The sequence below is a fragment of the Candoia aspera genome, chromosome 6 (assembly GCF_035149785.1).
Source record: "Candoia aspera isolate rCanAsp1 chromosome 6, rCanAsp1.hap2, whole genome shotgun sequence".
Classification (NCBI taxonomy): domain Eukaryota; kingdom Metazoa; phylum Chordata; class Lepidosauria; order Squamata; family Boidae; genus Candoia; species Candoia aspera.
The window spans coordinates 76,120,762-76,148,611 of record NC_086158.1 but is presented as its reverse complement, the minus strand read 5'-3'; the positions used below and the strand labels follow the sequence as shown (position 1 = coordinate 76,148,611).

Genomic DNA, 27,850 nt, shown 5'->3' with positions numbered 1-27,850 from the left:
AACCAACAGTATATATACGCAATAGAAGTTTAACTAAATTTAAGCAGGAATGGTTCCCATACACACAGCACATCAAGCAGCATGGCAAATATAATCACTTAACAGTCTAGCTTCTAAGGGGGCCTAATTGTCTACAAATATTGCAAATTAGCAGATCTATAAAAAGGGGAGAGTCAGAAACCCAACAATTTCTTTTTTTCTACTTTGTTGGTATTTTAATTCTTGTTAAATTTGCTCCATTTATCTATTTTCCTTTCGTGTGTGTGTGTGTGTGTGTGTAGGTAGTCCTCACTTAATGACAATTGGGACCAGAATTTCAGTCGCTAAGCAAAGTGGTCATTAAGCAAATCCAACCTGATTTTATGACCTTTTTGCGGCAGTCGTTAAGCATATCACTGCAGGTGTTAAGCAAATCAAACAGTTCCCCATTGATTTTGCTTGCAAGAAGCCGGCTGGGAAGGCCGAAAATGGCAATCCTGTGACCATGTGATGCTGCAAAGGTTATAAATACGAGCCAGTTGCCAAGTGCCCAAATTGTGATCACGTGACTGCGGGGATGCTGCAACAGTCGTAAGTGTGAGGACTGGTCGCAAGTAGGTTTTTTCAGCACTGTCGTAAATCCAAACCATTCACTAAACAAATGGTTATTAAGCGAGGACTACCTGTACTGTATATAGACACAGACACACAGACACAAAGTAACAATACAATGGATACTTTAATATCAAGTAATCAGCTTAAGATCAAAAAACATTATTATACAACAAATACTTTGAGGTGAGTTGCAGTGGTTCATTTCTCAATGTTATACTCAACTTTGGATGAAAAAGCCAAATAATTTTACGCTTGTAATACTGACATCCTAAATTGTAATTAATATTGATAGAACACTTCTTTTTCCTCTTCTCTATTTTCAGTACTCTAAGCTATCTACATAATATGTTAATAATCTTTGATCATATTACATAAACATCACTGTACTGAAACAATACAATATATTAAGATTTATAATTGCATAATGAAAAGGGAAAAAACCTCTACTTCTTTGTGACGTCACAAAACGAATGAGAAAGGGCGGAGCCGACCGCCTCTATGAGAACCCACCCTTGCTTCGAAAGGATGAAAGTTCGGAAGATGCCGCGACACCCATAGAAAAGGGGCGGCTTTTGAGGCGGGAAGCCCCGATGCTGCTGACTTCAGCCGGACCCTCTTGGCCCTTTGTGCCGTGACGTCACCACCCTCTGACATTTTAGCATCATCGAGACTCGCTGTAGGCCCTCCTCCCCTGGAGGCCTGGGAAAGGCCGGACATTGTCTCCAGCAGCCCTGCAGAGCGCAAAACACTTCTGCAAAAGGAAACGTTGGCTTGTGCGGCTAGACCACGCGCCGGACTGATCAGGCCCACCCCCAACAGTGATTAAGAAAACGGGGCGTAGCTGCGGAGGCGGCGGGGTGGCCGCCATGCTGACTGAGGGCAAGGACGACTTCCGCAGACTTGAACGCCATGTGGACAGGCGACCATTTTGGAGAAGGGCAGGGAAAGAGCCAGCGGCTCGCAGGCGAGGCGTGGCCGGCGGTCTTCCCGGCGTCCAATCCGGGGAGGAAAGCAAAAGGGACGCGAGCGGCCGCGGCGCGGAGTCGAGCCCTACTCAGCGGAGTGAGTGCCTCTCTCCGCCGCTCCCATGGGGCACCCGGTGAGCTCCGCGCGGCTCGTCCAGCTGCTGCCGCTGCTCCTCCTGGCCCGCGGGGAGTGGCGAGGCGACGCCGCGGCCGCCGGCCGAGCCGCGCTGCTGAGCCCCTTCTTCGGCACCAAGTCCCGCTATGAAGACCTGCGCCCGCACCTCCTCCAGGACCCGCTCTCGCTCGGGCCGCCGCTGCCGGGCTTCCCGCTGCCCCCGGCCTCCTGCACCCCGCTGCAGCTGAGCGCCGTCGTGCGCCACGGGACGCGCTTCCCCACTCGCAAGCAGATCGAGCAGCTGGCGCGCCTGCACGACCGCCTCCGCGGCGGCGGCGGGGGCTGCTCGGCGGCGGAGCGCCTGGCGCGCTGGACCATGTGGTACCAGCCGGACATGGACGGGAAGCTGGCCTCCAAGGGGCGAAGCGACATGAAGATGCTGGCCAAGCGCCTCGCCGCCCGCTTCCCCAGCCTCCTGGCGCCCGGTCGGCGCCTGGCCTTCACCAGCAGCTCCAAGCCCCGGTGCCTGGACAGCAGCACCGCCTTCCGCGAAGGGCTCCGCGAGGCGCTTTACGGGCAGCCGAGCGACTGCGGGAGAAACGGTGAGCCCGCTCCCCTTCCTTCCCCCAGACCAGAAGGAAATTTAAAAACATTTTTCTTCCCCCCACCCCTTGTTGCGTATTCATTCATAAAACGCTTTTCCTCCCCCCCTTAAACCTGGGAGACAGGCGAAGAGAGGCTGTCAAGAGTAGGGTCAGATAAAAGAGGGCATAGCCCGCAGCTGGATAATGGACGGGGCAAGAGGCTCAGAAGGGACCCTCCCTAGTTTCTCGGGCTGTAAGGGAGGTGGCGGGAGAATTGTACCTTCAGACTTGCAAGATTCTGTTAATGTAGTTTTACAATAAAGTAGAATTAGGATATCTGGTCTTGGTTGTGTCTGGCCTACCTGATAAGGCTGACACTGCCCCCGACCATTGCATATTATTTCTTAAAACACTTTCCCTCCCCCTTTGAATTGCAAATTATTTTATGGTCCATCATTGTTTCCAATACCGTACAAATACGTTTTCTGCAGATATCAGACCTTTTACATACTTTGAAGTTAAGGTTCAGCCCCACAAACTAAGCTAGATTTTTTTTCCCCTATTAAATACAGTAGACCCGAAAGGCAGACTTTTCCAATTGGCGGGGGGGGGGGGGGGGCTATCAAAAAGTCTTCTTTTTGAGTCTACAGTCAGGAGGGGCTGGACTACTGCTCCCATGCTCTTTAGCCAGCCTGACGGAGGGGCTGTAGATAATGAAGCGGATCGAGAAAAGTGATGTTTCAAATATTCCTTGGCCCTTAAAGTCCCTTCATCCGGAAGTAACTGCATTCACTAAGCAGGTATGGATTTGCACTTCTAGGGGTTCAGGATTCATTTAAGGTCCTTCCTTTCCCCAGTGGCCTTTGCTAGTGCCATTGTTGTGTGTATGTGGAGAAAAAAGATCAAGGTGGAAATAACTGCACAGCTAATATGAGCAAGAAATTATTGTATACACTTCTCTTCTGACCGTAATTAAAAGCATTGTTACTCCTTGTTTGCAGAGCCCTTTCCATAATGTTTCAGTTCTGCCTGGATGTAACAGGCAAATCAAAAGACCTGTTGCCAAATCCTATCCTTGCTTGTTCCACTGATGTTTTGATCCTTTCTTAAATTGCCATCTCTTTCCGTTAAGAAAGAAAGAAGACATATCTTTGAGCATCTTTTAAATTAATGTGGCGAATATGCTATTTACTCAGGGAAGACTAAATTAGTTCTCTTGCACTTGCTCTGCCTGTACGTTGCCCTGTAACTGCAGAGTTTAAAGATCTTAATTGTTCTAGCTAAATGCAGACTCCATAATCCAAAATATTCTGTCACTAGAAACATTAGTGCATCAACATTCCCATTTATGGCTATCTAGTGCTGAGAGAAGAAGCTAGATTAGATGGAGGTCTGTTTGTTTTGATGGTCCTCAGATCCACCTTTGACCGTTGCTTTCCCAACATTCGTGATATGATTTCTTGTAAAACAAAGAAGCGAAACAAACCTACATTGTAGGATCTAAAATAGGCTCAATATAATGTATTATAGGTAAAGGTAAAGGTTTCCCTTGACATTAAGTCCAGTCATGTCCGACTCTAGAGGGCGGTGCTCATCTCCGCTTCAAAGACGAAGAGCTGGCGTTTGTCCGTAGACACTTCCGTGGTCATGTGGCCAGCATGACTAAATGGAACGCCGTTACCTTCCCGCCGAAGCGGTACCAATTAATCTACTCACATTTGCATGTTTTCGAACTGCTTGGTGTGCAGGAGCTGGGACGAGCAACGGGAGCTCACCCCGCCGCGCGGTTTCGAACCGCCGACCTTCCGATCGACAACTCAGCGGTTTAACCCGCTGCGCCACCGCGTCCCTTATAATTATACATACCCTAAATTCCCCTTAAAGCTTAGGGGGAGGGGGGAGAGAGAAAATTCTGGTTTCATTCACATTGGACCTTCACCCACTCACTGAGGCTCTCAACACCCACAATATTAAATTGCAGCCCTCAGCCATCAAAAAGTTGCCCATCCTTTTCTAATCCAGGCATTCTTACGTTACACTTCATAGCTTTGGAAGCAGGAGATGATAGTTACAACAAATGCCAGTATGGTATAGTAGTTAAGGTGCTGGACCTGGAGCAGGGAGTCCCAAGATCTAGTCTACCTTCCATTGTGGAATCTCATGGGTAACTCTGAGTTAGTCATTCTCTTTTGGCCCCATGTACCTCACAGGGTGATTTTTGTGGAAGAAAATAGGAAGTGTTATGTATGATGCCGGAGGCTGTAAATCCAATATATAAATAAGAATAGAGAAGCTGAAATAGTAGAACTAAGTTCCATTTTATTTAATTTCTTGCTTGCTTATTCAAGATCAATTTGTGTGTGTGTGCCATGTAAAAAACATGCTAACTTATTTGAGTAAATGAATCACAGATTTTTAAATTCTTTTTTAATTAACTAAATACAAAAAACAAAGAATACACAAATTTATAAAAGAACAGAAAACTTAAAAAAAAAAAGAATGTTTGCACTCTGCGTTAGCCTTTGAAAGCAGATGCTCTCCATGTAGGGAATTACCCGGCTATTTGGGAACTGAAAACAAAGGAAAACTGTAGCGGCTTTTGTATATATTCACTCCCTGTTCATTTTGTCTCTGTTAACAAGACCTAGGGCAGAGAGGATTTTATGAAGCTTGTGTATATTTTTTTATATATTCTTATTAAATGTGCATGTTGAATGTACTGTGTAAATAATAATTATAGTATATGGAAAGTATTTCTGAATAGGAGTTGAAATAATATTCAGGTGTAGATTGGAAATAATGCATCTGCACAAGTATCTAATTTTCTAGTCTGCTCATAGTATTTCTTCATATTGAAAGCTGCAGCCAGCAGGTGGAAAAACTAGCCTGATTCACATTGGCTAAATGTACTTTTGTTTAATCACTACATGGAAATTGTAGAAACATTACAACATGTCAAGCGCTCCTGGTAGTTAGGATCTTGGAATTGTAGATGATCACAAGCTGAATATGAGTGAGCAGTGTGAGGTGGCTTCAATAAAAATATGATTTCTCAGGAAATAATTCCAATATAATCTGCATTGGTTAGAGCTCAATTTGAGTACTGTGTCCTATTCTCAGCACCATGCTGAAAGAAACATTCAGAGAGATGTAAATAAATACAAAACAGAGCAGTGAGGAAGAATAACCAGTGACTTGAAGTCATCTGAAGAGAGAATACAAGTACATTTAGCCTTAAGAAAAGACAAGTGTGGGAAGATACAATAACATTTTTCAGGGTCTGAAGTGCTATCACTTAGAAGGTGAAGATCTGTTGTCCCAGAGCACAATAATGGTCTTAGGTTACAAGAAGACAGATTTCAGCTGAATATTAAGAAACTTTTCCTCAAAGCATATCAACAGTAAAGCCAATTTTCAAGGGAGGTGATGGACTCCCTTTCATTAAATGAGTTCAAACAAGGGCAGGGTAATCATCTGTCAGGTATGTTTTGACATCAGTTCCTGTTCAGTGCGAGGGATGGAGCTTGCTGGCCTAAATCAGTGTTTTTCGAACTTGACAACTTAAAGGTGTGTGGACTTCAACTCCTAGAATTCCCCAGCTAGCATGCTGCCTGGGGTATTCTGGGAGTTGAAGTCTACACATCTTAAAGTTGCCAAGTTTGAAAAACACTGGCCTAAACGATCCTTTCTAACTCTGTGATTATGTGTTTCATGTCCATGAGTGTTGGAAAGATATTCTTAACTTGTATTAAGGTTCCAGCATCTTCAAACTACAGTAGCATGTCTTTAACCTATTTCCTTTGAGCTATTTGGAAAAGAAAATGGGAAACTGCTGTGAATTTTGGGAAATGATGGCAATGCCAGCATTTTGAGAGTGGGGATTAAATAGCTACAAAAATGGGACAATGTATATTGAAATTGTATATTGCTATTTCAACACCTATTTGGCAAGTTACTGTATTTCAGGCCAGTCTCCAATTTTGTGCTGTGCTTTGAAGGTATTCAAAAACATCAGTGAAAACACCAGCAAAAAGAATTTAATCCCTGCTTTGTTCCCTGTGTGTTTGTACATGGCAGAAGCTGGGAATAGACCAGGCCAGAATGAGAGATGACTAGCAATAGTCTTTTTTTTCCCCAGCAACAGTGGCTTGATCAAGCAGTAATTAAAATTAATTAATTGTAAATTAATTAAAAGTAAATGTGATTAGTGTATTAAACTCATTAATCACTTTTACTTTTAATTAATTTACAATTAATTTTAATTACTGCTTGATCAAGCCACTGTTGCTGGGGAAAAGCCTGTTCCACAGAACATCGCTGTTTGCTAACAACAAGCAGATGAGCTGTGAGTGTGTGTAACAATAGTCCAACTTGATGTACCCATTCTGTTACCAAGATGCTGTTGTGCGAATATGGCAGTGCAAATCTTCAGAAAGGGCATGCTAAGTCATCCCAAACAAGGAAATTTCAACACTTATCTTCAACTCCACAAAGCAATGTAACTTGAAGCAATATAACTGGCTGCTGCATTGCAATAGAAACATCTTTTGCACCTGTGCAAAATTTCCTGTCAGGGCATCACAAAGTATGGGATTGATGATTGCCGTTACCAAGCCCTGTCTGAAGCACTGCAGGTCTGTAGGTCACAGCATGGCTACACAGAGGCTGCTGAGGAACCTCAACATAGCTCCTACAGCTGACCATGGCAGAGAGCATAAGCAGCTCCTTGACCATATCTGAAGCATGAAATCATCTGGTTTACTGTGCTGTTGCCAGGTTGTCCAATCCAAGATCACAGCCTGAAACAGCACTTTTTTGGTCTGGCAGTTGGTTCAAGTTGGACAATACCAAGCTCTTTGGACTTCTGGATAGAAGAGGGGCCAGCACCATCACATCATAGGCCTAGATGCCATGTTAGGGCGTTGTTCCACCTCAGTTCTTCAGTGGAGTCTGCCTAGTGCTTCATCGGATGGGCCCACTGCTGTTGCTGTTTCTAATGGCATTGGCAGTAGCTTGAAGCAGCTGCCTGCAGCTCTCACCTTTCAAGCCATACAAGGCCTGACATCCAGTCTTCAGGCTGTAGCCCCAGGGTGATGCCTTTTTCTTCTTTTAAAGATACAATCACGGATCTTCCTCATAAAAACAATTAACACTTTATTGTTTTAGGTTTCATGGTCATGAAAACAGTTCAGTCAGATTCAATGCAGTGCTTTAGATTTGATTCTGAATACGTGCTTTAGAAGGTATGGGCGCTCCAATGTAGCACTTCTCTGCAGTTCTTTAAAGCAGCTATGTCATTTCCCAGAATTGCACAGCTGTGTTCTGTAGCTGCCACGTGATCCTGGGAAAGGATGTGGCTGTTCTAAAGCATTGTAAAATGGTGCTGTGTTCACCTTAGCATATTCCAAGGCAATTTTTTGGAATCACATATGAAACATTGCATGGCCCCAATGCTTATGCTGATTATAAAAGATACTGGTAATGAAAGAGTGAAATTAACAATACAAACATTTCATTCATTTCATGAAAGTTCATTTCAATTTTCAACAGGAACAATTAAGTGTGGTTTTATACACATACACAAAGACACGTACATACAGACACACAAGCAAATAAATATTTATGCCAATATATTTTTAGCCTTCATTTAAAATAGTTATAAGATGTAATGGTATAAAATAATTATTAGAGACAGTTCTTCCAAAGTGACACAAGTCTTATGGAATATTCTACAACTCCATTCTTCTTTTTCATTTTTTAGAATTATTTTTGTAACAAAACAATCTTTAATCTTAGAAAAGGAAACTTAAAAAGAATAAAAATACAAACAAAAATACAAACTAAGAAAGAAAAGAAAAAAAATCTACCTTATATTTTATACTTATCAATAGTCACTGGTTTACCAATGAATTCACAAGTGTAATATGAACCATACAAGATATTATTGTAAGATTATCACAGAATCTGTGCCATAATAACACATTTTCTATATTGTTGTGATTGGTAGAAAATATTGCCATTTCCAAAATAGATAGATCACACATTTCCAATAACGATTCCTTGACATCTGGGATAATTTCACTTTTCCAATTTCTTAATATTCTTTTTGCCATCCCCTCCATGCTCAATACAACCACAATTCCTGATAAACAGTTAAATTCCAAAGCTTTCATATATAATTCAACATTACACTAACATCTTTAACACTTAAAAGATTTTCCCATAAATTTACTAGTGTACATTAATACACTATCCCAAAAAAGGTATGTACTAAGTGATCACATGTGGGTCAGTGAGCCCTCAAATTTCTTACACGTCCAGCATAAAAAATCTGATTTCCATCCTTTCAAATACATTATTCTTTTTCTTGAAACAATTTGCTAAGATATGTTGGAGGAGGGATTGTTTTGGAGCTTGAGGATCAATTACAGAAGGTTTTATTTAAAAAATCAAGTAATAGTAAACGAGAGATCTTCAATAAAAGTCATGCTCAGTAGGCAACTGTTAAGTATTCTGCATCAAAATGTTATGGAGTATTCTACCACTTCCAGTGATCAGTCATTTAATGGTACCATTGTATTGGCTGACTAAGATGCCAATTGTGGTAGTTGTAACAAATGATTGCTAGCTTCATGGTCCCCTAGATCTTGCATGTAAAACTGAAATCTTGGACTGAATGGTGGTTTGTTTGTTTTTGCCAAATGCCTGCTGAGATCCTTGTGCATTCTCTTAATATCTCATATTAAATTGCCATGTTATCATTGCATGTAAATAGACATCATACTGTTTGTGCCACACAGTGATGCTGAAAATGCTTTCAATGGATATTTAGTGAAGTCTTCATCTCCAAGAGAAAAGATATTTAAATAACTGATTTAGTGCAATTCATTCTTTAACGTGTATGCTAGTAGCTATAACAGCAACGTGATAAAATAATGATGGTACATGGAATAAAGGAATCACTAACTTTACATCATTTATTTTCATCCACCATGACAGAAACATTTGAAATTAATGATAAGCTGATGAGATTTTTTGATCACTGTGAAAAATTTGTACGAGACATTGAAGACAACAGTACGGCGTTACATGAGGTCGATGCCTTTAAGGAAAGTCCTGAGATGATGAAGATAGTGAATAAAACTGCACATACTTTGTGTCTACCAGTGAAAGACCTAAATGCAGGTAATGCTCAGTCTTTGAACTCTTGAAGCTTAGCTGTGTTTGCCACCTGTCTTCAGTTATGCCAAAGAGCAGACGAACATGAAATGTTCAACGTGGTAACATCACTTGAACTTGAACCTCTTCTATGCTAAAAGTATCCCAGTTGTGTGCATTATGGCTCACATGATGTGCATAGGTTTGCCACCAAGAGTAAAAACTGAAACCTAATTCATGTTTATGTGGTAGCCTGGAGAGAGGAGACAGACGTTTACCACCGAGTCCCACTTGTTGGAAAGGCTTTGTATGATCAAGTGTGGAGTACAGAAAGGAAGTAACCTGTCAGCAGTTTTTATGCAAAGCTCAGGTAATACCATCCCCAAACATCTAACTGTTGCAGAACATCCACTGCTAGCAAGCTGCGAAGCTACTAACTAATAATACCCTTGCCATTGGTCATTGTTTATATTTTCTTTTAATAAGATTTGCGTAAAGGTACGTTGCAGATACTAGGCTCAGCGTCTTGTCAAAAACCCAAGTAGGAGAAAAATATTAAAAATCATCAGAGTTACCGCACAGAGCTATATAAGCAGTGGGCTTTCTAATTAGAGTATCATGAATGGTAAAGAATTAAGTACAAAAATAGGAAAAGGATTCTGTTCTCCTAGTTTGTGTGTGTGTGTGTGTGTGTGTGTGTATCATACATGCTCATTTTGTATAGTATGTTAGTATCTGCCCACGTATGAGAATGTAGAAAAGATAGTATATTAAGTTCTAGGTTGTAGTCCACTCCACACCTTGCAGCTTAAATCAAATTAACATTTCGACCAAGCTTGCAAGCATCTCCAGAAAATATGTACCTATAAAATGTCTATGTTCTTGCTTATACTCATCAAACAAGTTCACTGCAAACACTTAATACCCATCTGCATATCATTTATGAATAATATAGATAAATTTATATTAAACACCTGGGTTTACGAGTCCATCTCTTTCTGCCACTTCATATTTTGTATTTTATACATCTTGACTCCTGATGTAAAGTATAGATGTAAAAGCTATAGATAAATCAGTAAATTCTGTATGGTGCTATCTATTCACCAGCGGACTTGCTAGTTGTCTAAGAAAAGAGGTAACAACTTGGTTTGTGGTTTTTTGTGTTCTACCACGTTGTTTCTCTATACACAGGGCTCAATTCCTGGATTATTGTTCCTGTTTCAGTTCTTCACTGATATGGTAGTGTTGTAAAAAAAATATTTTCCTCTTTTTTTAAGTGGTCTTTTTATCTTGCCATTTCTGAATGAGTATTTTAACAACTGAATTAGTTTATTAATATCCTGTTAGTCAGCTGTTCCTTTTTTTCTTTGCAGATTTGGTTCAAGTGGCATTTTTTACTTGCTCATATGGGCTAAGTATAAAAAACATTAGCTCCCCCTGGTGTTCACTGTTCAACAAAGAAGATGCCAAGGTAAGCATTGAATATTATCTCTAGGTTGTTTAATGTGAAATACCAGAGTATTACATCTAAACTGGCATTTTTAATGCAACAGAATGTTTAATATTTATTTCTAGGTACTTGAGTATCTGAATGATCTCAAACAGTACTGGAAGAGAGCCTATGGATATAATATTACCGGTCAGTCCAGCTGCATGCTTTTCCAAGATATCTTCAAAAATTTGGACAAGGCAGTTACAGAGAGTAAAAGGTATTTATGAAGGGCAGGGGAACACTGCTTTGGGACTGATAATTGACAATAATAGATTGGCTGATTGATTCTTGATAGTAATAAATTGGCTCTGACCACTTGAATGTATTTGTAGCCAACATTTTACAGCATTTTAATGGTTTTAAAAACAATTTTAAGTCTGAAGTATTTTTTGCTGAATAGCCATAATCTAAGATACAGGATTCTTTTTTTAATATATTGAGGTTAAAACAGTTTCCCATTGTTTAGACAAATTGGGGGTCTCCAATTCCTTTTTCAGTCTTCAAAATGTACGTATCAAATTGATTGATCAGTAATGGGTAATTAGTAAAGACTAATTTGTGTATTTGCATCATGGTATTTAGCGATCACTGCTAATAAATTTGGTGTCTCTGAAGGTAAAAATGCCACCAAATCAAGATATCAGTAAATATTCTAGTTGTAAATACTGCCAGTGGATGGCTTCCTTTTTACACAATACCTTCTTATTTTCAGGCTCAAATACTAATACATACATTGGTCACAAATAAAGTTCTACTTTGGATTCTGAAGTTTGGCCTAAATGCTTTACTGTATAATTAACCAGCACATAACATTCATGTCAATGAGCATTAACTTATATGTCTAACTCAAGTATTATTTGGTATATTTAAAATTCTGTATTCTTGCATGAATACCCTCTGGAAATAATACTGTTTAATGGTCTAAAACTGATACTGCATGTTACAGCCAACAGTTGTTATGATTCATCCATCCATCCATCCATCTGTTAATCAATCTTACTTTGTGCTAATCATCTCTTCAGTAGGGACTTAATCCTAAATAAACAGAGAAGATCAGTAAAACAAGGATCTTGAATCATTGGACAATATAAAATGCACTGGATATAATTTAGAAGTATTTACAATTAATTACATTTTAGTACATCAAATGGAGATTTTTTTTTTTAAAAAGATTACCTTTTATTTTTAATTTAAAGTATGTTACCAGAACAGAAGTCTTTGAAATGGGTGTTATGATTTAAAATAAAAAACAAATCCTTGAATATGAAATAAATCAGAATTAATTGATTGAGAAATTATGAAGATAAGGTCCATGTGTTGCTGTAGGTATAAGATTATTGTTGCCCCAAAGGATCATTCCTTCCTCTGTGGGAATGCATCTTACAAAAGACAAGTTGCAGTAATGTTGGTTTTTATATAGATACCAGTATAAGAGCTCTTTATCCTTTTTATGTACCAGTAAGATGCATGAGGTTGCTGATGACTCGGGATCATAACCAGCATTGATGATCTTAGTATTAGGGTCAAGTGTCCCCAAATATACTTTATATAACAGACTTATATCAGAGGTGGAATTTGCATACATCATTTTATTTTAAAAAGTAAATTCAATCTTATCTAGCAATTATATTACTTTTTTTAGTTCAATTCAATTGTATTTATGGCCAAAAGGCCCCAAAACAAGTCACAAACATGATCTAAACTTGACATTAGATAAAACAAATAAAATATTTAATAAATACTACATAATAGACTTAAAACCCCAACTCATTGATTTGTTACTAAAAGCTTTGTTTTTATAGCCATAGTTGGCTATTGCCATTGTAATCTTAGGGTTTTCATCTATAAGTAAAATTGTTACATACTTAGAAGCGTCTCTTCCTGGCTTGGATTTTAAAATATGCCAGATAACTTCCTGCCGAAGACGCTTATAAAATTCACAATACAATAAAATACGATGCATTGTTTCGGGATCAGTACCATTACAGGGACAAAATCTTTGAGAGGTGGAAATTTTTTGAAATCTATCAGATAGAACAGCCTTTCTTAACCTTTTGACCCTGGAGGAACCCTTGAAATATTTTTCAGGCCTGGGGGAACCCCTGCACATTCAGGCTCAAATATAGGCCAGAAGTTACAAAATTATTACATTCATTTCGTGGTTAGGCCTGTATATATGCATTAACAGTGTCCTTAAACTAAAAATAAAGAAACTTACCTCTTTAATGTGAAGTTGCCTGAATTTTAAATAATTTTTAAAAATAAATCGTGATCTCCCAGGGAACCCCTAGTGACCTTTTGCAGAACCCTAGGGTTCCACGGAACCCTGGTTGAGAAACCCTGAGATGGAATATTTGTTGGCAGTACATTTAATCTGGTTTTTGAAAAGGTTATTCTGTATTTACTTAAATATAAGCTATTCGATATTAAAGACAAAACTGAAATACTTTGGCCACATCATGAGAAGACAGGACAGCCTGGAGAAGATGCTGATGCTAGGGAGAGTGGAGGGCAAAAGGAAGAAGGGCAAGGTGGATGGATGATATTCTAGAGGTGATGGACTCGTCCCTGGGGGAGCTGGGGGTGTTGACGACTGACAGGAAGCTCTGGCGTGGGCTGGTCCATGAAGTCACGAAGAGTCGGAAGCGACTAAACGAATAAACAACAACAACAAGCTATTCGAATATTTAGGGAGTTGAAAAATATATTTGTAGTTAATTCCAAAAGTTACAGGTGATCACAATACTTTGGCTTTAGCCATTAATTCCTGTACTGAATTATCCCATAGTCTTTGTTTGACACAATGAGTTACTGATGACATACCCTTGGAGAATAAATAATCAGGATCAATGCCGAAGTGACTGATCTCTCCAATCACCTGTTTAAACCACATATATACAAAGGATTCATTTGGCATTTCCTGAAGCAATCCTTTCTTGTTTTTAAAAACATATATTTGCAACCAAAACTTAATTGTTATCAAAGGGCACTGCCCAATTTCCAAGAGAATAACAGAATTTGGAACACAGCCTGGGACACTTAAAAGAGATCTTTAAAATTTCACCTGCAGTTGTGCTATGTTGTTATTATTAAATTTGATCCAGATTGGAGCGCCACATAAAATATGAGATGCAATATTTAGTTTTCTGTCTTAAGATATCAACAGCAGCAGCATAGAAATATTTGCACTTGTTGACCTCTGCTGTAAAGTAGATACATTTCTAGTCTGTCTTTTAAAGACAAAACAGAAAAAGTCCTACATAAAGATAGGTGACCTGTATGCCTGTTACATGTTTTGTGGTTTGATGTGTAACTTGTGGACGGGAACGTGTGTTTCTGCCACATTACACTATCCTGGATTCTGGTAGACTATTAGCATTGGTCTTGAATTATCTGTTGGGAGGTTTACTTTCTTCTGCAGTTAGAATTCCAGCCCTGTCTATACCTGCAGGCTCTAACCTCACTTTTGGTTCTTTGTTATAGCCCATATGGACAGTGCAGTGTGTATTTCTCCAGAGCTTCCTATATTGCATAGCAGATAGCCATGATTTTGCTGCTAAAGAATCTTTAAGCCTGCCTGCAAAGTGGGTGCTGTGATACAATGATTATGGGAACAGGGCTTTTTACATGTCAGCTGTGTTGCTCACAACTTCTCAAACTGTCCTCGCCTTGATTATGGGTGAAGGACTAGGGCTAGAAGCAGCACTGGTACTGGCTGTTTCCATTTTGACCCTGGATTCTGACAAATATCAGCTGTAGTCACACCCATGGCATTGCAGCCCTTGATTCATTGTTCATGAGGCGTTCTACTCATGGCCATGTGCAGCTCTGGTTTAAAAGGTTACATGCTTTAGTACTGTGATCCAACAGACATTTAAATTTTATCTTGCTCACTATATAATAATCAGTCTGGGATAAACTTTACCCATCATTTAACCTGGGCACAACTATTTTCAAAAGTTACAAAATATTGAAATATTGCACACCTTCCATTGTCTCTCTCCTGGTATTGTATGCAAATTGGCTTCTCCATTCTATATGTGGTCCAATACCTTTGAAGCTCTCACAACACAATCATAGTAGAGTTTCTTCAGACATGCAGTGTGAAAGAAAGGATATGCAGCAAAGCACATTTCTGTCTCCAAGCTACTCTCTGAAGAATAGTGAGCCAAAAGATTGCAGAAACTGGGCTTAGGTGACTAAATTTGTCATGATTCACGGTAGATAGTATTAAATCTTGGTAATCATGGAATCTACTAATGCAGCCATAACGCTTTCAGAAAGCCATGAAATGAAGGCGAGAATTTGTACTTCAGAGAGGAATACTGACATGCTCCCAGCCTCTTAATTATGATTAGATATGCCATATTTGTGTTGGCCTCAGTTTATATCAAGAGCATTTAAGTCTGGAGCTAACACACAGGAGCTGTTACTCCCCCATGGCTATTTTGGTTTTAATGAGACTTGCAGCACATGGTGTTCTATCTCCTAACACTTGATGGCAGTGTAAATACAAGACGTTAGCATACATTTTCATAATATTATGTTATGTAATTCGAAGTGTCCAGTTCTTTATAGTTCTGAATACCATTCCACCAAGCGTGACAACTTTGGCCTTTTACATAAAGTAGGCTGAAGCACAACTGCATTGAGTGAATTAGGGTGTGTGACTTACAGAGTCAATATGGTGATAAAACCACACCTAGATGAGTAAGACAGGAAGAACTAATGGATCAAATCAAATGCTGCCATTCTGCTGTTGAATGCCATTCCACCAAGAAAATGCTCAAAATCTGCTCTGGTGAGACTGTGGCAGGGATGCCCTCTAGCAGAGAGGCAGGGAGCAGCCAAGGAGTTGGCAAATACAGAACACATAAGAAGGAAGATGAATTTATTCATAGTCATCCCTAAAGTATCAAGGCTTGGGCTGTAAAACAAGCAGAGCCTCCCTTTGAAACTTCCAATTGTCCAATTATAAATCAAGCTATATTTTGATTAAAGAGATAAGATGAGTCTAGAAGTAGAGTTTAAATCCTTTTGGTCTTTCCTTCCCTGATAGGCAAATCCTGAAAACCAGCCTTCCTAAGGATGCTTTACAGGCCTGAGCAGAAGCTTCTGCAGCAAAACTTCTTCAATCCTTCACTCCCTTGGGGTTTTTTAAGTTTCTGTGCACTGAAACCTGTGAATGCTTACTCCCCAGTGAACAGGTTCACTCCCAAGGAGGGTGGTGTTTTCCCTAACCACAGAGGCTATTTCCAATGTATTTAAAGTTGGTGACAAAGAGAGCTTTACCTACAAAACTTCATCTAAATCTTAATTAAGGATCCAGATGCTCCGTGTCCTATTGCATCTGATCATCCTAGCAGATAAACCTCTTGTAAGGCATGGTTGTAAAATGTATCCATAAAGAAAATTAAGGAGAGGTTTGTGGTAAACTTCGTTTGATTGTGCTGAAAAAGTATTTTGTAGTGTAGCATAGAGGTTAAGGTATTGGACCAGGAAGACGCAGGTTGATGTCTACCCATAGCCATGAATTAGTCACTCAGCCCAATCTTCCTCACCAAGTCTACTTGCTATTGTGGGCTTAAAATGAAGGAAGATCCCCATATAGGCTGCCTAGAGCCTTTGGAGGAAAGGCAGGATATAAATCTAGCAAAGAAATAAAGTCTAAGTAGTAATTGTTGAAGCATAGTCACACTTACCTGAAGAACTGCTGACGCATTGCTTTACTGGATTGGAATCCAGCCATCTATTTGGCAGGAACCACATGGAGGATTTTGGTGCCTGGGGAATTCTAGGTGACATGCTGGCTGGGGAATTCTGGGAGCTGAAGTCCACACTTCTTAAAGTTGCTGATGTTGAGACACACTGCTCTATCCTGTAACCCAAGAGGTCTTTAAATTGGTAGACTTAGTGGTATTTGCAGAAGGGGAAGAGATTTTACCTACTGTACTTTTACTTATTTACTTAAAATAATTAGATACTGCTACTACAGCAGATCTAGGGAGCTCTGGGTTTGCTGGTGGCTCTAAGTATTCCACTATTAAAGCCACTGTCCTCTTCCAACAAGAAATGGGGTGAGATTAATGTGGAGGAGTTAAAAGTTTTGTTGTCTCCAATCAGCTGGTTGAGCAGGAAGATCCTAAATGCAGCAAAAGAATGTGGAGCATATTTTTACCAGTTAGATCTGAGATTCAGGCACAGGGCCAAAAAGCCTTGGGAGAACTAGAACCAGTTAAGATAAATTTGGTAGGGAAAGTTTAAGTAGATGCTTCAAGGATCTTCTATTTCTTCCCACCCCCACCCCCACCCCCACCCCCACCCCCAAGTACTGCTTTGCTTGGTGGTATACCTTATGTTCCCATTTTCTGTTCCTGTAACTTTATTTCTTTGCTCAGCCCGTTTACAAGTTAATGATTTCTGGCTTTCATATGCAGATTTCAGCCTTATGTAACTTTGTGTAGTTAGCCTATTTCTTACATTCTTCCTTTGTTACCTTTTTTAAGATACAGATTCTTTATTCTTACACTCCAAAACCACCTGGGCCTGGTAAATGTGGTTAAAAGGAAAAACTGGAGCCTTTTATTTAAAAGCTTAATCTTGGGGAGGGGGGACTTTGATATAAATGGAAAATTTAATGATGCTCTGAATGTAGTAGAAGAAATAGATGCTTTTTAAGGTATTTAAATTTCTAGTTTTATGGTATTTCATCTCCAGGAAAGAATAAGCTGTCTACATACAATGATATTTGAACTTCAGGCTGAAGTTGAAAAACAAATACTTTATTTGTTCTTTGGTGAATTGAGATTTGTCTCAGAAGAGTGCCCCAGCATCTGTTCATGAACTCATCCAACTGACATTTCAAAGTTTCTTTAAAAGAACTATTAAACTTACCTTGTAGGTACTGTTTAAGGTTACAGTATCGCTGTTATGTCTACGGGGCAGTTGTTGGTCCTCTTAGATATTCTAGAACAGTCTAAGTTTTTTAAACTTGTTCCAAAATCTGCATGATCCTCATTGTTACCAGAATATACCACACTGTATACCAGAAACTCAGTGATTTTTGCTAAATTATCAACTTATGCCAGAATGTAACTTGTTCTTTCTACTTATTGTTTAAGGATACCATACTGCTCAGGGATCATTCTGGGTCATAGGGTAATTACGTGGGTCAGCATTAGACCAATGTGGGAGTTTAATGTTGTGCTTCAAGGATCCAGTTTCAGTACTTCTGCCACTGTTGTATGATTTTAGAAAGAATCAGCCTATTATCATACGGGTATTCATATGTCACCCACCAAACATGGATTCATATTGTTTGTATACACATGCAGATAGTATGCTGACGTTGGTAGATCTTTGTGCATGAATGGGAATTGTGATAAACCAGAATTCTGTTGGTACACCCACAGATGTCAGAGGTAATGCTGGCACATATTATTTTATGCTTGTTACACATGTTGTGTTAATGTACCCTATTCACCATGATAGCATATTTTACAAGTGGATTCATATCTGATTTGTATTCAGAATAGCCATAGTAGTAACTCTCTGTTGTTCAGACAGTTTCAGACATTTATCTAACTGAACAGCCTCGCTTGGGGGTTGTGACACTCTTTTTTTTTTTTAATGTTATCTGCCTTTCCTCATTTACAGTACTTGTCATGAGTAATGATAGCTTGTGTCCTCATGTGTTTAATTTTATCAGTGAACATCCTTATTTCTTTCAAAGACATAGATAAAAACTTGGGTGGGAAATTTGTATAAGAAAATTTAGGGGCACAGAAGAATGACAAGCATTCTGCAGTTTATTCCCAGTTTGTAAATAGTGTCTAGTTGTTAGCTTTTGTATTGCGTCTGAGACCCACTACAGGTAGTTCTCACTTCACAACGGTAACTGGGACCAAAATTTCCATTGCTAAGCAATGTAGTTGTAAAATGCAACGTCACATGACTGCATTGCTTAGCTACAGCAATCCCGGCAGTCCCTGTTGCCGTTGTTAAGCAAGGATAGTTGGTTGTTAAGGGAGGATCTCACATGACTGCAACTTGCAACTTCCTGCCAGCTTCCAACAAGCAAAGTCAATGGGGAAGCTGGCAGGAAGTCGGAAGTCCAAGGTGGTTCACAAGCAGGCTGGTGGCTGGGTGAGTGCTACAAAGTACAGCCTGGTGGAGGTGCTGCATACCGCATGTGGGCGGGGGAGGGGGTGCTGTGGTGCGAGCATGGGCAGGCATGCGCTTCCGAGTGCAGGCAGGGGATCTCATACTCCCTGAAATCTCTAACTCTCTGAGATCTCATACTCTGTAGTGGGATCCTCAGGAGAAAAAGCAGCGGGAGCAGCTTGCAACCTTTCCTGCTGGCTTCTCCATTGACTTTGCTTATGGGAATCCAACAGGAAGGTCTCAAATACCAATCACAAGACCACTGGATGTTGCACATGACTGTAGGGGTGCTGCAATGGCCAGAACATTGCAGACCAGTCGTAAGTACCACTCAATTCAGTGCCATCACAACTTTGAACGGTCACTGAACGAGTGGCCGTTAACCGAGGACTACCTGTAAAATATTTTTATAGACATGAGATTCAGTAGCAAATACAGAGTTTGTACAGAAGCATTTCCAAACAAAATGGCAGCATGAAGATCTCAGAACAGATATTGCTAAGGATACTATTGGATTCTTCTTTTTCCTTACAATATTGTTATTTTCCTTTGTCTCCATGGAATGCAGAAAAATATAGCCATTGTCCCGAAAGATTAATAATGACAACAAGAACAATGGAGTTCAGAAATGTCCCTGTTTGCACTTTTGAAACACAGTAGATCAGTGTTTCTCAACCATGGCAACTTTAAGATGTACGGACTTCATCTCCCAGAATTCCCCAGCCAGCATGCTGGCTGGGGAATTCTGGGAGATGAAGTCCATACATCTTAAAGTTGCCGAGGTTGAGAAACACTGCACTAGATTATGTGTACCTTTTTCATGATGAGGGCCACACTTCAAAAGGAAGGCAGAGCCAAGACAAAAACTAAATTGGATTTAATTTAGTTTATATTAATTCAATATAGTTACATTCCATGTACTGAATAATTAAATTTCATTATCTGTCACATTAAAACTTACATTTGGGCAGCATCTGTTAGAGGGGTCCTAGAGATTACACCCAAGGCTTTGGCAGCAGATTGGGGAAGCTTGTGTTACGATGTGGGAGAAAAAAAAACATTCTTGTTTACCAGTTACCATTTACGCACATAGAGTAATCTAGAAATACCAAAATGGCAAATTGTCTAAAAAAAGAGAGTAAACAAGGAACAGTTTAAGACCGCTCTTATTCCTGGTAGTTCTGCAGGCTCTCTTTTTAAAAAAAAAAAAAAAAAAAGTCCAACATAATCATGAGAAGCCATCAGTTTGTTAGCTCAAATCCAGACCACTAACTTTCTTTCCAAGTCCCTCAAGTTCGGGCACTCACTGTCATGAGTACAGATGGTGAGCAGGAGGAGGCCCCTATCCAGGGGGGAAAACGCATGCGTAGTTTAGAGACTTTGAGCTGTCATTCAAAGAAACCCAGAACAGACCCACCTTGAGTTTTGGGGTTTATCTGTCTGGGTTTTCCCACGCTCCTTCAGTTTGGTAGGATTTTCCGTCTACTATAGCAGTTAAATAAAACACTAGAGACTCTCTCCTCGTCTGGGCGTGGTCTTTGCTTAAGCCAGGACACTCATTCTCTGGTTCCCTGGAAGCGACTCCTTCTATCCATATGGAATTTCTAGTTACCAGTTGTCCTCAGGTACAGGTCAAAGAAAAGGTTGGAGTTAAAGTACAAACTCCGTGTTGGCTGATTAGATACTTTTGCTTAATGTGCTTTTGGGCAAGTGAATGTGTTCTGTTGCACAACAAGATAATAGAGACAGAGAAAATTCTTGCTGAGTGTTCCTGAGTTCTTGAGAACATTTTATTTGAAAACCAGTCAAGGTTTGTTGACCTTTGTAGGTGGAACCCTTACTATGGTGCAAACAGGATGGTCAGACGTCACCTTTTGCCTTAATAAAATAAAAGGAACATAAATGTATTTGTACTGACAGCTTTGTACACAGAATGCTATTGCCAGTTATCTCTTTCTAGAATATTTTATATCTGTTTCTGATCATACGTTCAAGAACCTTTGCTAATTCATATTACTTCATGAAGCTACAGGTATCTCTGCTCTATACGACTGGTCAATATTCTAGTAAATCCTAAATCCTCTTAGTCATCAACATTATGAGAATTATATTAGAGTTGTGAGGAATGATGTTTTCAGTGAAGGAAGTAAGGCAGGGCTGATTGAAGACTAAATACTCTAATATTGGTTTTATTACAAAAACTAGTGAATGAATTTGGCTGGGTACAAAACTGTACCACGTCATATTTGTTTAGTCATTGATTATTACATAAAACACAGCTGGCTCATTCATACAGCATGTTAAGCCATAACTAATAAACCTCATTATGGCTTAGTGTAATCATTGTAAGTCACCCAGGTATAGCTCCAACCTTCATTCCCTTTCAGAAAAACATATATTGACTAAACTGCTAGCCTGGTGATTTTATATCAAAATGCACGTCTTAAAAATCAGTATGTTGTGTAATGAGATTGTAAAGCAATATACTACAAATGTGGCAGATCAAACAATTAGCTGCATTTTGTTGCATTTTTGATGTTACAGATTAACTTGTATAACCAAAAACATTCCTCTGAGAATTTTAAACTATGGCCTTGTTAGCTCAGAATGGTAAATCTGCAGGAGATCCTGGCTTACTGTAAAAGGTTGCATGATTGTGCACACAGCCTCTTTGCTCCCATTCAAATCTTCCCACTAATATGAGTAGCTAAACAGAAATAGAAGAGAATATCTGTAGCTCAGGGTTGAACTGTGGAGTCCTTGGTGCCCTCTGTGCTTGGTTGTTTGCTTGCAGACATTTCATTATCCGACTAGGTAACATCTTCAGTGCTAGTGAGTATGTTGTTTGCTCACTAACACTGATGATATTACCTAGTCGGGTAGTGAAACGTCTGCAAGCAAACAACCAAGCTCAGAGAGTACCGAGGACTCCACAGACCAGAAATAGTTTGTTTTAATGTATCATCTGAATTGTATAAATTTAGCAGTTCAATCCCAAGTAAGACAGGGTCCAAAAACTAGGGTTTCTTCATTTACCATCCTGGTTTGTGTGGGAACAGAAAGCTCCCAGTCTCCCAGTCTGGATAACACATTAAGCCAGACTTCCCTAGCCTTCCATTCCCATCATCTTTCAGTCAGTATGGCCTTGGACTACTTGCTTGGATGAAGGGAGTCATAGTCTACCACATCTAAAGAGAACCAGGATATGAAGGATCATTTTAAGTCCAGTTTCTGATTTCTCATCTACTACAAAATAGAGTCTCAGTGATCTGTACATTTACTGTATCTATATTGTTACAGTGTTCAAAGACTTTAAACCAGGTACTAGTGCACACATCACATTAGGCTGTTAAAAAGTCACTTTTGGACGTGGCTTATCCATATACTTAGAAACTCCCAGGATGTATAGGTTTTTAGTCATAGCAATGAACTACAGATTGGAAAATATGCTCATAATAATGCAAGACTTCACTTAACTTTGTGTCTGGCTATTTTGTACTGTACTATTACTATAATGCTTTACAGTATACAGACTTCGTATCACCTGCTTTGTACTGCATCCTTGTCTTAGGGTCTTACAAAATTCCAAATGTTGCATAAGAGCTTATTTACAATCTAATACAAGGGTTGAAACAGGTAGGGAGAGAAGTGAGCAAATGCATTTTTAGTTCAGCTAAATGTGGGAGACCCCTAGGAAAAATGGATATTGAAAAAGATTTAAAGGAAAGAGAATATTTGTTACTAAGTACATCTTCAGAGAGGCAGTTTGAGATAAAAGCACGGGAGAATGGGTGTAATAATTTAATGGAGCAGGAGATCTTTGGAAATTAGAAGTAGATAAAGGGAAGTCACAGTGTAATGATTGCCTGTTCTAAACACCATCAGACTCATAAGCAGGATCACAAAGATACCTGATTTATTAAAGAATAGTATACAAGTTCACAAAGAGAGCTGATTTATTAAAGAATAGTATACAAGTTCACAAAGATAGCTGATAATGGAAAAAGCATGCCAAATGCAAACTAAAAAACCCTCGGTACAAACGAGATCCCTCCCCCGGTAGAATCTTCCCAGGCTCACAATCCCAGGTGCTCCTAACGGCTTCTGAGGGTCCGCGGGAAAAGTCCTTGAGCAGAGCACATAACCCAAACACATTCCATTGAAATGAACATAGGTACAGAGCTTGGCACAAGGTTTCACAGCAGCTCCCTCCCAACAGAAATGCGCGTCAGCATCATGGCATGTGAAACGTTACGATGTACAGTGCACATTGAAACAGTGAACATGACACACAGGCAAAGATATCATGAGATACCCAGGGGGAAAGGGTACCTTTGTTTTTAATCTACGTTTTTATGGATTGTTGTGAGCTGCCTAGAATCATTGTATGAGATAGGTGGCCATATAAGTCCAGTAAATAAGTAAGTAGATTCCTAGATTTTTTTTTATCCTGCCTTAATTATTTTTATAAATAATTAAAGGTGGCGAACATACCTAATTCTCCTTCGTCCTCCTATTTTCCCCACAACAACAACCCTGTGAGTTGAGTTGAGTTGGGCTGAATGAGAGTGGCTGGCCCAAGGTCACCCAGCCGGCTTTCATGCCTAAGGCAGGACTAGAACTCTCAGTCTCCTGGCTTCTAGCCTGGAGCCTTAACCACTAGACCAAACTGGCTCTCATAAATATATAAATAAGAGGATGAAAAGAAAGCATGCAGTAGGGCTGTAGGCAGTTTTTAAAGTAAGGACAAGCTATGTCTGCTGGTATTATCATCCCTTTACATATATAAATATACAGAGAGAGCTGGTTTGGTGTAGTGATTAAGACACTGGCCTAGAAAGCAGGACACTCTGAGTTCTAGGCCTCCCTTAGGCATGACAGCTGGCTGGGTGACTTTGGGCCAGCCCAGCCCACTCACAGGGTGGTTGTTATGGGGAAAATAGGAGACAGGAGAATTATGTATGTTCGCTGCCTTGAGTTGACCAAAATATACTTTTATAAAGGTGGGATAAGATGATAATATGATGATGATGATGGTGATGGTGATGATGATGTTTAAAAAAGCGTGGGCATCCCACAGTCAGAGAAAAGGGAATTGGGAATAATTCTCCCAATACATTTCTGGACAGAGGTAAGGGCACCACCCTGTGGAAAATAAGCATACAGGGTGGGGATTGTGACAATACATAGCCTAGTTTTAGCTGAGACAGATGGATTTTTCTGATGTGGGATTAGAAGCAGAGCATGACTTAGCAGCTATATTGGGATAGCAAGGGGAAATGAAGAATCATAGCGTGTGCTGGTTACTGCCTTGGTTGTAAGAGGCAGTGTCTCCTGATGAAATGGCCAGGTGCTTTTCAAAACCTCTCAGGGAAATTGGCCTCTGGAGTCTGGTAGAGGCTTTTTGTCATTGTTGTTTTTAAGGTACTTTTGTTACGGTTCTGAAAACTAGCCCTACTTTGAGGAATTGACCGTCATTGAATGTATTTATCTGATCAGATCATGAGTTTTTCCAACTAAGTTGATCATCTTAGCTTCAAGGCACCATAATTAAAATCCATGTTTTCTATTATCATTTTTGACTACACCACCTAGTAACAACATAGTAGTTTCATATTGATTGATTTTCTATCCCGCTTTCATCTGAACTTGGATAAATTTGAATAATCCTTTCTTGCTTGACTTTCTCCAGGTCAAAACCTATTTCTACACCAGCGATCATCCAGTTTGGACATGCAGAGACTCTTCAGCCGCTTCTTGCACTCATGGGCTATTTTAAAGATAAGGTGCCTCTTAATGCCAACAACTATTACAGTCACTTGAATCGCAAGTACCGTAGTGGTCGCATCGTCCCCTATGCTGCCAACTTGTTGTTTGTGCTTTATCACTGTGATCAAGCTAGATCTCCTGCGGAAGAGTACAAGGTTCAGATACTTCTCAATGAGAAGCTCCTGCCTTTTACCTACTCGGGGAAAACCGTCTCTTTGTACTCCAAACTGAAAAAACATTATAAAGATTTCATTCAGAACTGCATGTTTGCCAAAGTGTGCAGTATCTCAAGAAATGGTACTAGCGTTGATTCATTCTAAAGGGACATTGTAAACAAGATCACCGATGTTTTTGTGTGTACACGTTTTCGGCAAATTGTAATGTTTTTGTTTCTGCTCTTAATTAGAATGGTGTACTGCTGACACTGCAGGGTTTTAAAAGCTTCTTAAATGTACGTTTGCAATTTTAAAAAATGACATCAAACCTGATGCCTGAAAAAAGGCACACAGACTGTTTCCAACGCTTGAAACAAACTGATGGAGTTGCCGTGTTCCTGAAAAAGAACTCTCTCCCTTTCTGAATCATGAATGATTGAAAGTAAGGGGTGTGCTATTCAGCATGCAACTTACTCCATAGCGCTGGCTGTTGTCCACTGTGAGCAGCTTCAGAGTTACTGAAGATGGAAAATGGTTGCTGGAATGCTAACTTGTAAAAAAGGTGGATTTCAACAAATATTTCTTACTTTAGATTCCAAGGGGCTTTCAGATATTCCTGTTAAACTCAGGAGACATATGAAGCCTTGTGAATTGCCTAAATATTTATTTCTCTGTAGCCCACTTCAGAGGTTTAGCATATATTTGGACAGCACAGTGGTAACTGTTCCATCTGTGATGCAGTCGTTTATTTTTAAGCCACTCTTAGTAGACTTTGTCCAGTAATAATGTTATAATAATCATCTTCTAGAACCAAAAAATTGTGCATTTGCCATTTGGACAAAGGCCATTCCAGTTTCAATATTTAACTATTCCAATTGCCTTCTTCAATATTAATATTGAAGGTGAAGAATTGGTGAATTTTGTTCAAGATCCAAAAAGATAAAGTCGTTCTATACAGTAGGAGATCTCTGAAAAATGGCCTGAAATTTATCTGTTTTGTCTGTGAAAGAGAGGATCTTGAACAGTGGGAATGGGAGTGTGAGATTTTTGGGAAATAAACCTCTTCCAATGACTCTGGAACATCACTTCAACCCCCAAATCCAACATCACACTGCTGAAATAAGGGCCATTTTGCTGCTGTATCTTTGCAGTTCAACCTCATAATGTTAGGGGGCCAAATACGGGTTATCAGGACTGCCTGCTGTCCAGGGGCTGCTAGTTGCCAACTCCTGCTCAAGACAGAGTAGGATATACTGCATGTTACAAAGACAACATATGGTACCTTTGTGAAAATTCTCATTAATCTTTAAAGGATATACTTTGAGATGTTTGTAAACTGCATTAGGAGATTTTTGTTTGTTTGTTTATTAGAAAAAGGATAGTGCATTAAAGCAGAAATTTAATATTGAAAATAACAAAATACATACTGGTTTAGTCAATCTCGCCTTTTTGTTGTTGTGTTTCTATATAGGTCTTTGGTTTTTTGAGCAATTCATTGAAACTGGATTGGTTTCACCAAGGAAATATTTTAGATCCTTTCTTTTACAGAAATAATTTGTGACCAAGAGATGGTGTCTTAAAATCATGAGTTTAAGAGACATAGCCAAGAATATAAGAACAGATATCCAAAGCAGGACGTTTCATGCATAAGCAGAAAGCAGGTTAGAGTTAACTTAGCTTATATGTCTTATAAAAGCAATTTGAATTAAATGTACTAAATTAGAAAATGCCCTACAATAGACTTCGAAGAAAGGGATTTTTAAACTTGCTTTTAGATGTAAATGTTCTTAATGAAAGTAATCAAATGAACAAGTCTATAATGATGGCTCTATTTATCAAGATGGAAGGAAAGAGAAGAAGAGGATGACCAGCAGCAAGTTGGATAGACTCAGAGTAGCGATGGATGCACCACTGTTGAAAGACCTGAAGGACCAGGTTGGAGACTGATCGTAATGGAGAACGTCTTATCTATGTGGTCCCTAAGGGTCGACACCAGCTTGAAGGGACATAATCAATTCATCAAGAAGTCTGTTTTAGAGTAACTTTGATCATTAAACCTACTAGAACAATTAAGACCACTCTTAAAGACAAAAGACTATTCAAAAGACTCATAGCTGCTTTCATTTTGGAATATTTCATTTCTTTTGTAGTCTTCCATTAAGCAGAATATGGCATGAATGGTGAATAAGTTATGGAATTTAAACTGGATAAGGCTTTAACGGGTGTGTAATCCTCTACTTGCAATTCATCATTTTCTTTTGCAAATCCTTGTTAAATAGATAACTCACTTTATGAATTCAGTCCACTGTTGTTTGATATCACACACAGTGTATTATGGTCTTTTATATTAGGGTTAAACCAAGTAAGGGAAACTGTGTGATGAATCAAGAAGTTCAAGGATAACTAACATTGTGAAGCAATCAATTATGCAAGTCAAATTCATACATGTTTAATGACCATTCTGTGCTAGATCTACTTTGTGTGGGGAATTAGATGCAGGCTAAAGGTGAAGATGGATACCAGGACAGACATTTGCAATAAAAAGGCATAGAGTGGGCAGATAGGAGATCTCATGCTGGGAGGAGGACATGGTGAAACCATTTTTTTTTTTTTTGGCCAATGCTTTTCCTCTAACAATATATCAAATGAAAATAAGCTCAGTTGGAAAAAAAATAATGATAAAAGAGAAAGGGCTTCCTTTGAAGTTGCATTTTGTTTCTTCTCTCCTTATGCATGGCATGAGTCCAGGTTACTTGAGGGATCGTCTCATCCCCATTACATTGACCCGTCCCACCCTGTCAGGCAGAGAAGGCATGTTACGGAACCTCCATGAAAGAATGTTGTTTGGTGTGGCC

At 39.5% G+C, this 27,850-nt stretch overlaps 1 protein-coding gene across 1 annotated transcript; it reads left to right on the top strand.

Moving 5' to 3' along the window:
• The first annotated feature begins 1,666 nt into the window (after positions 1 to 1,666).
• Positions 1,667 to 27,214, top strand: MINPP1 (multiple inositol-polyphosphate phosphatase 1). Its single transcript, XM_063307450.1, has 5 exons — positions 1,667 to 2,276; positions 9,258 to 9,443; positions 10,790 to 10,887; positions 10,992 to 11,125; positions 24,764 to 27,214. Exons 1-5 carry the CDS (start codon positions 1,682 to 1,684, stop codon positions 25,158 to 25,160), a joined length of 1,410 nt encoding a protein of 469 aa, XP_063163520.1. The 5' UTR covers positions 1,667 to 1,681; the 3' UTR covers positions 25,161 to 27,214.
• Positions 27,215 to 27,850: the final 636 nt, after the last annotated feature.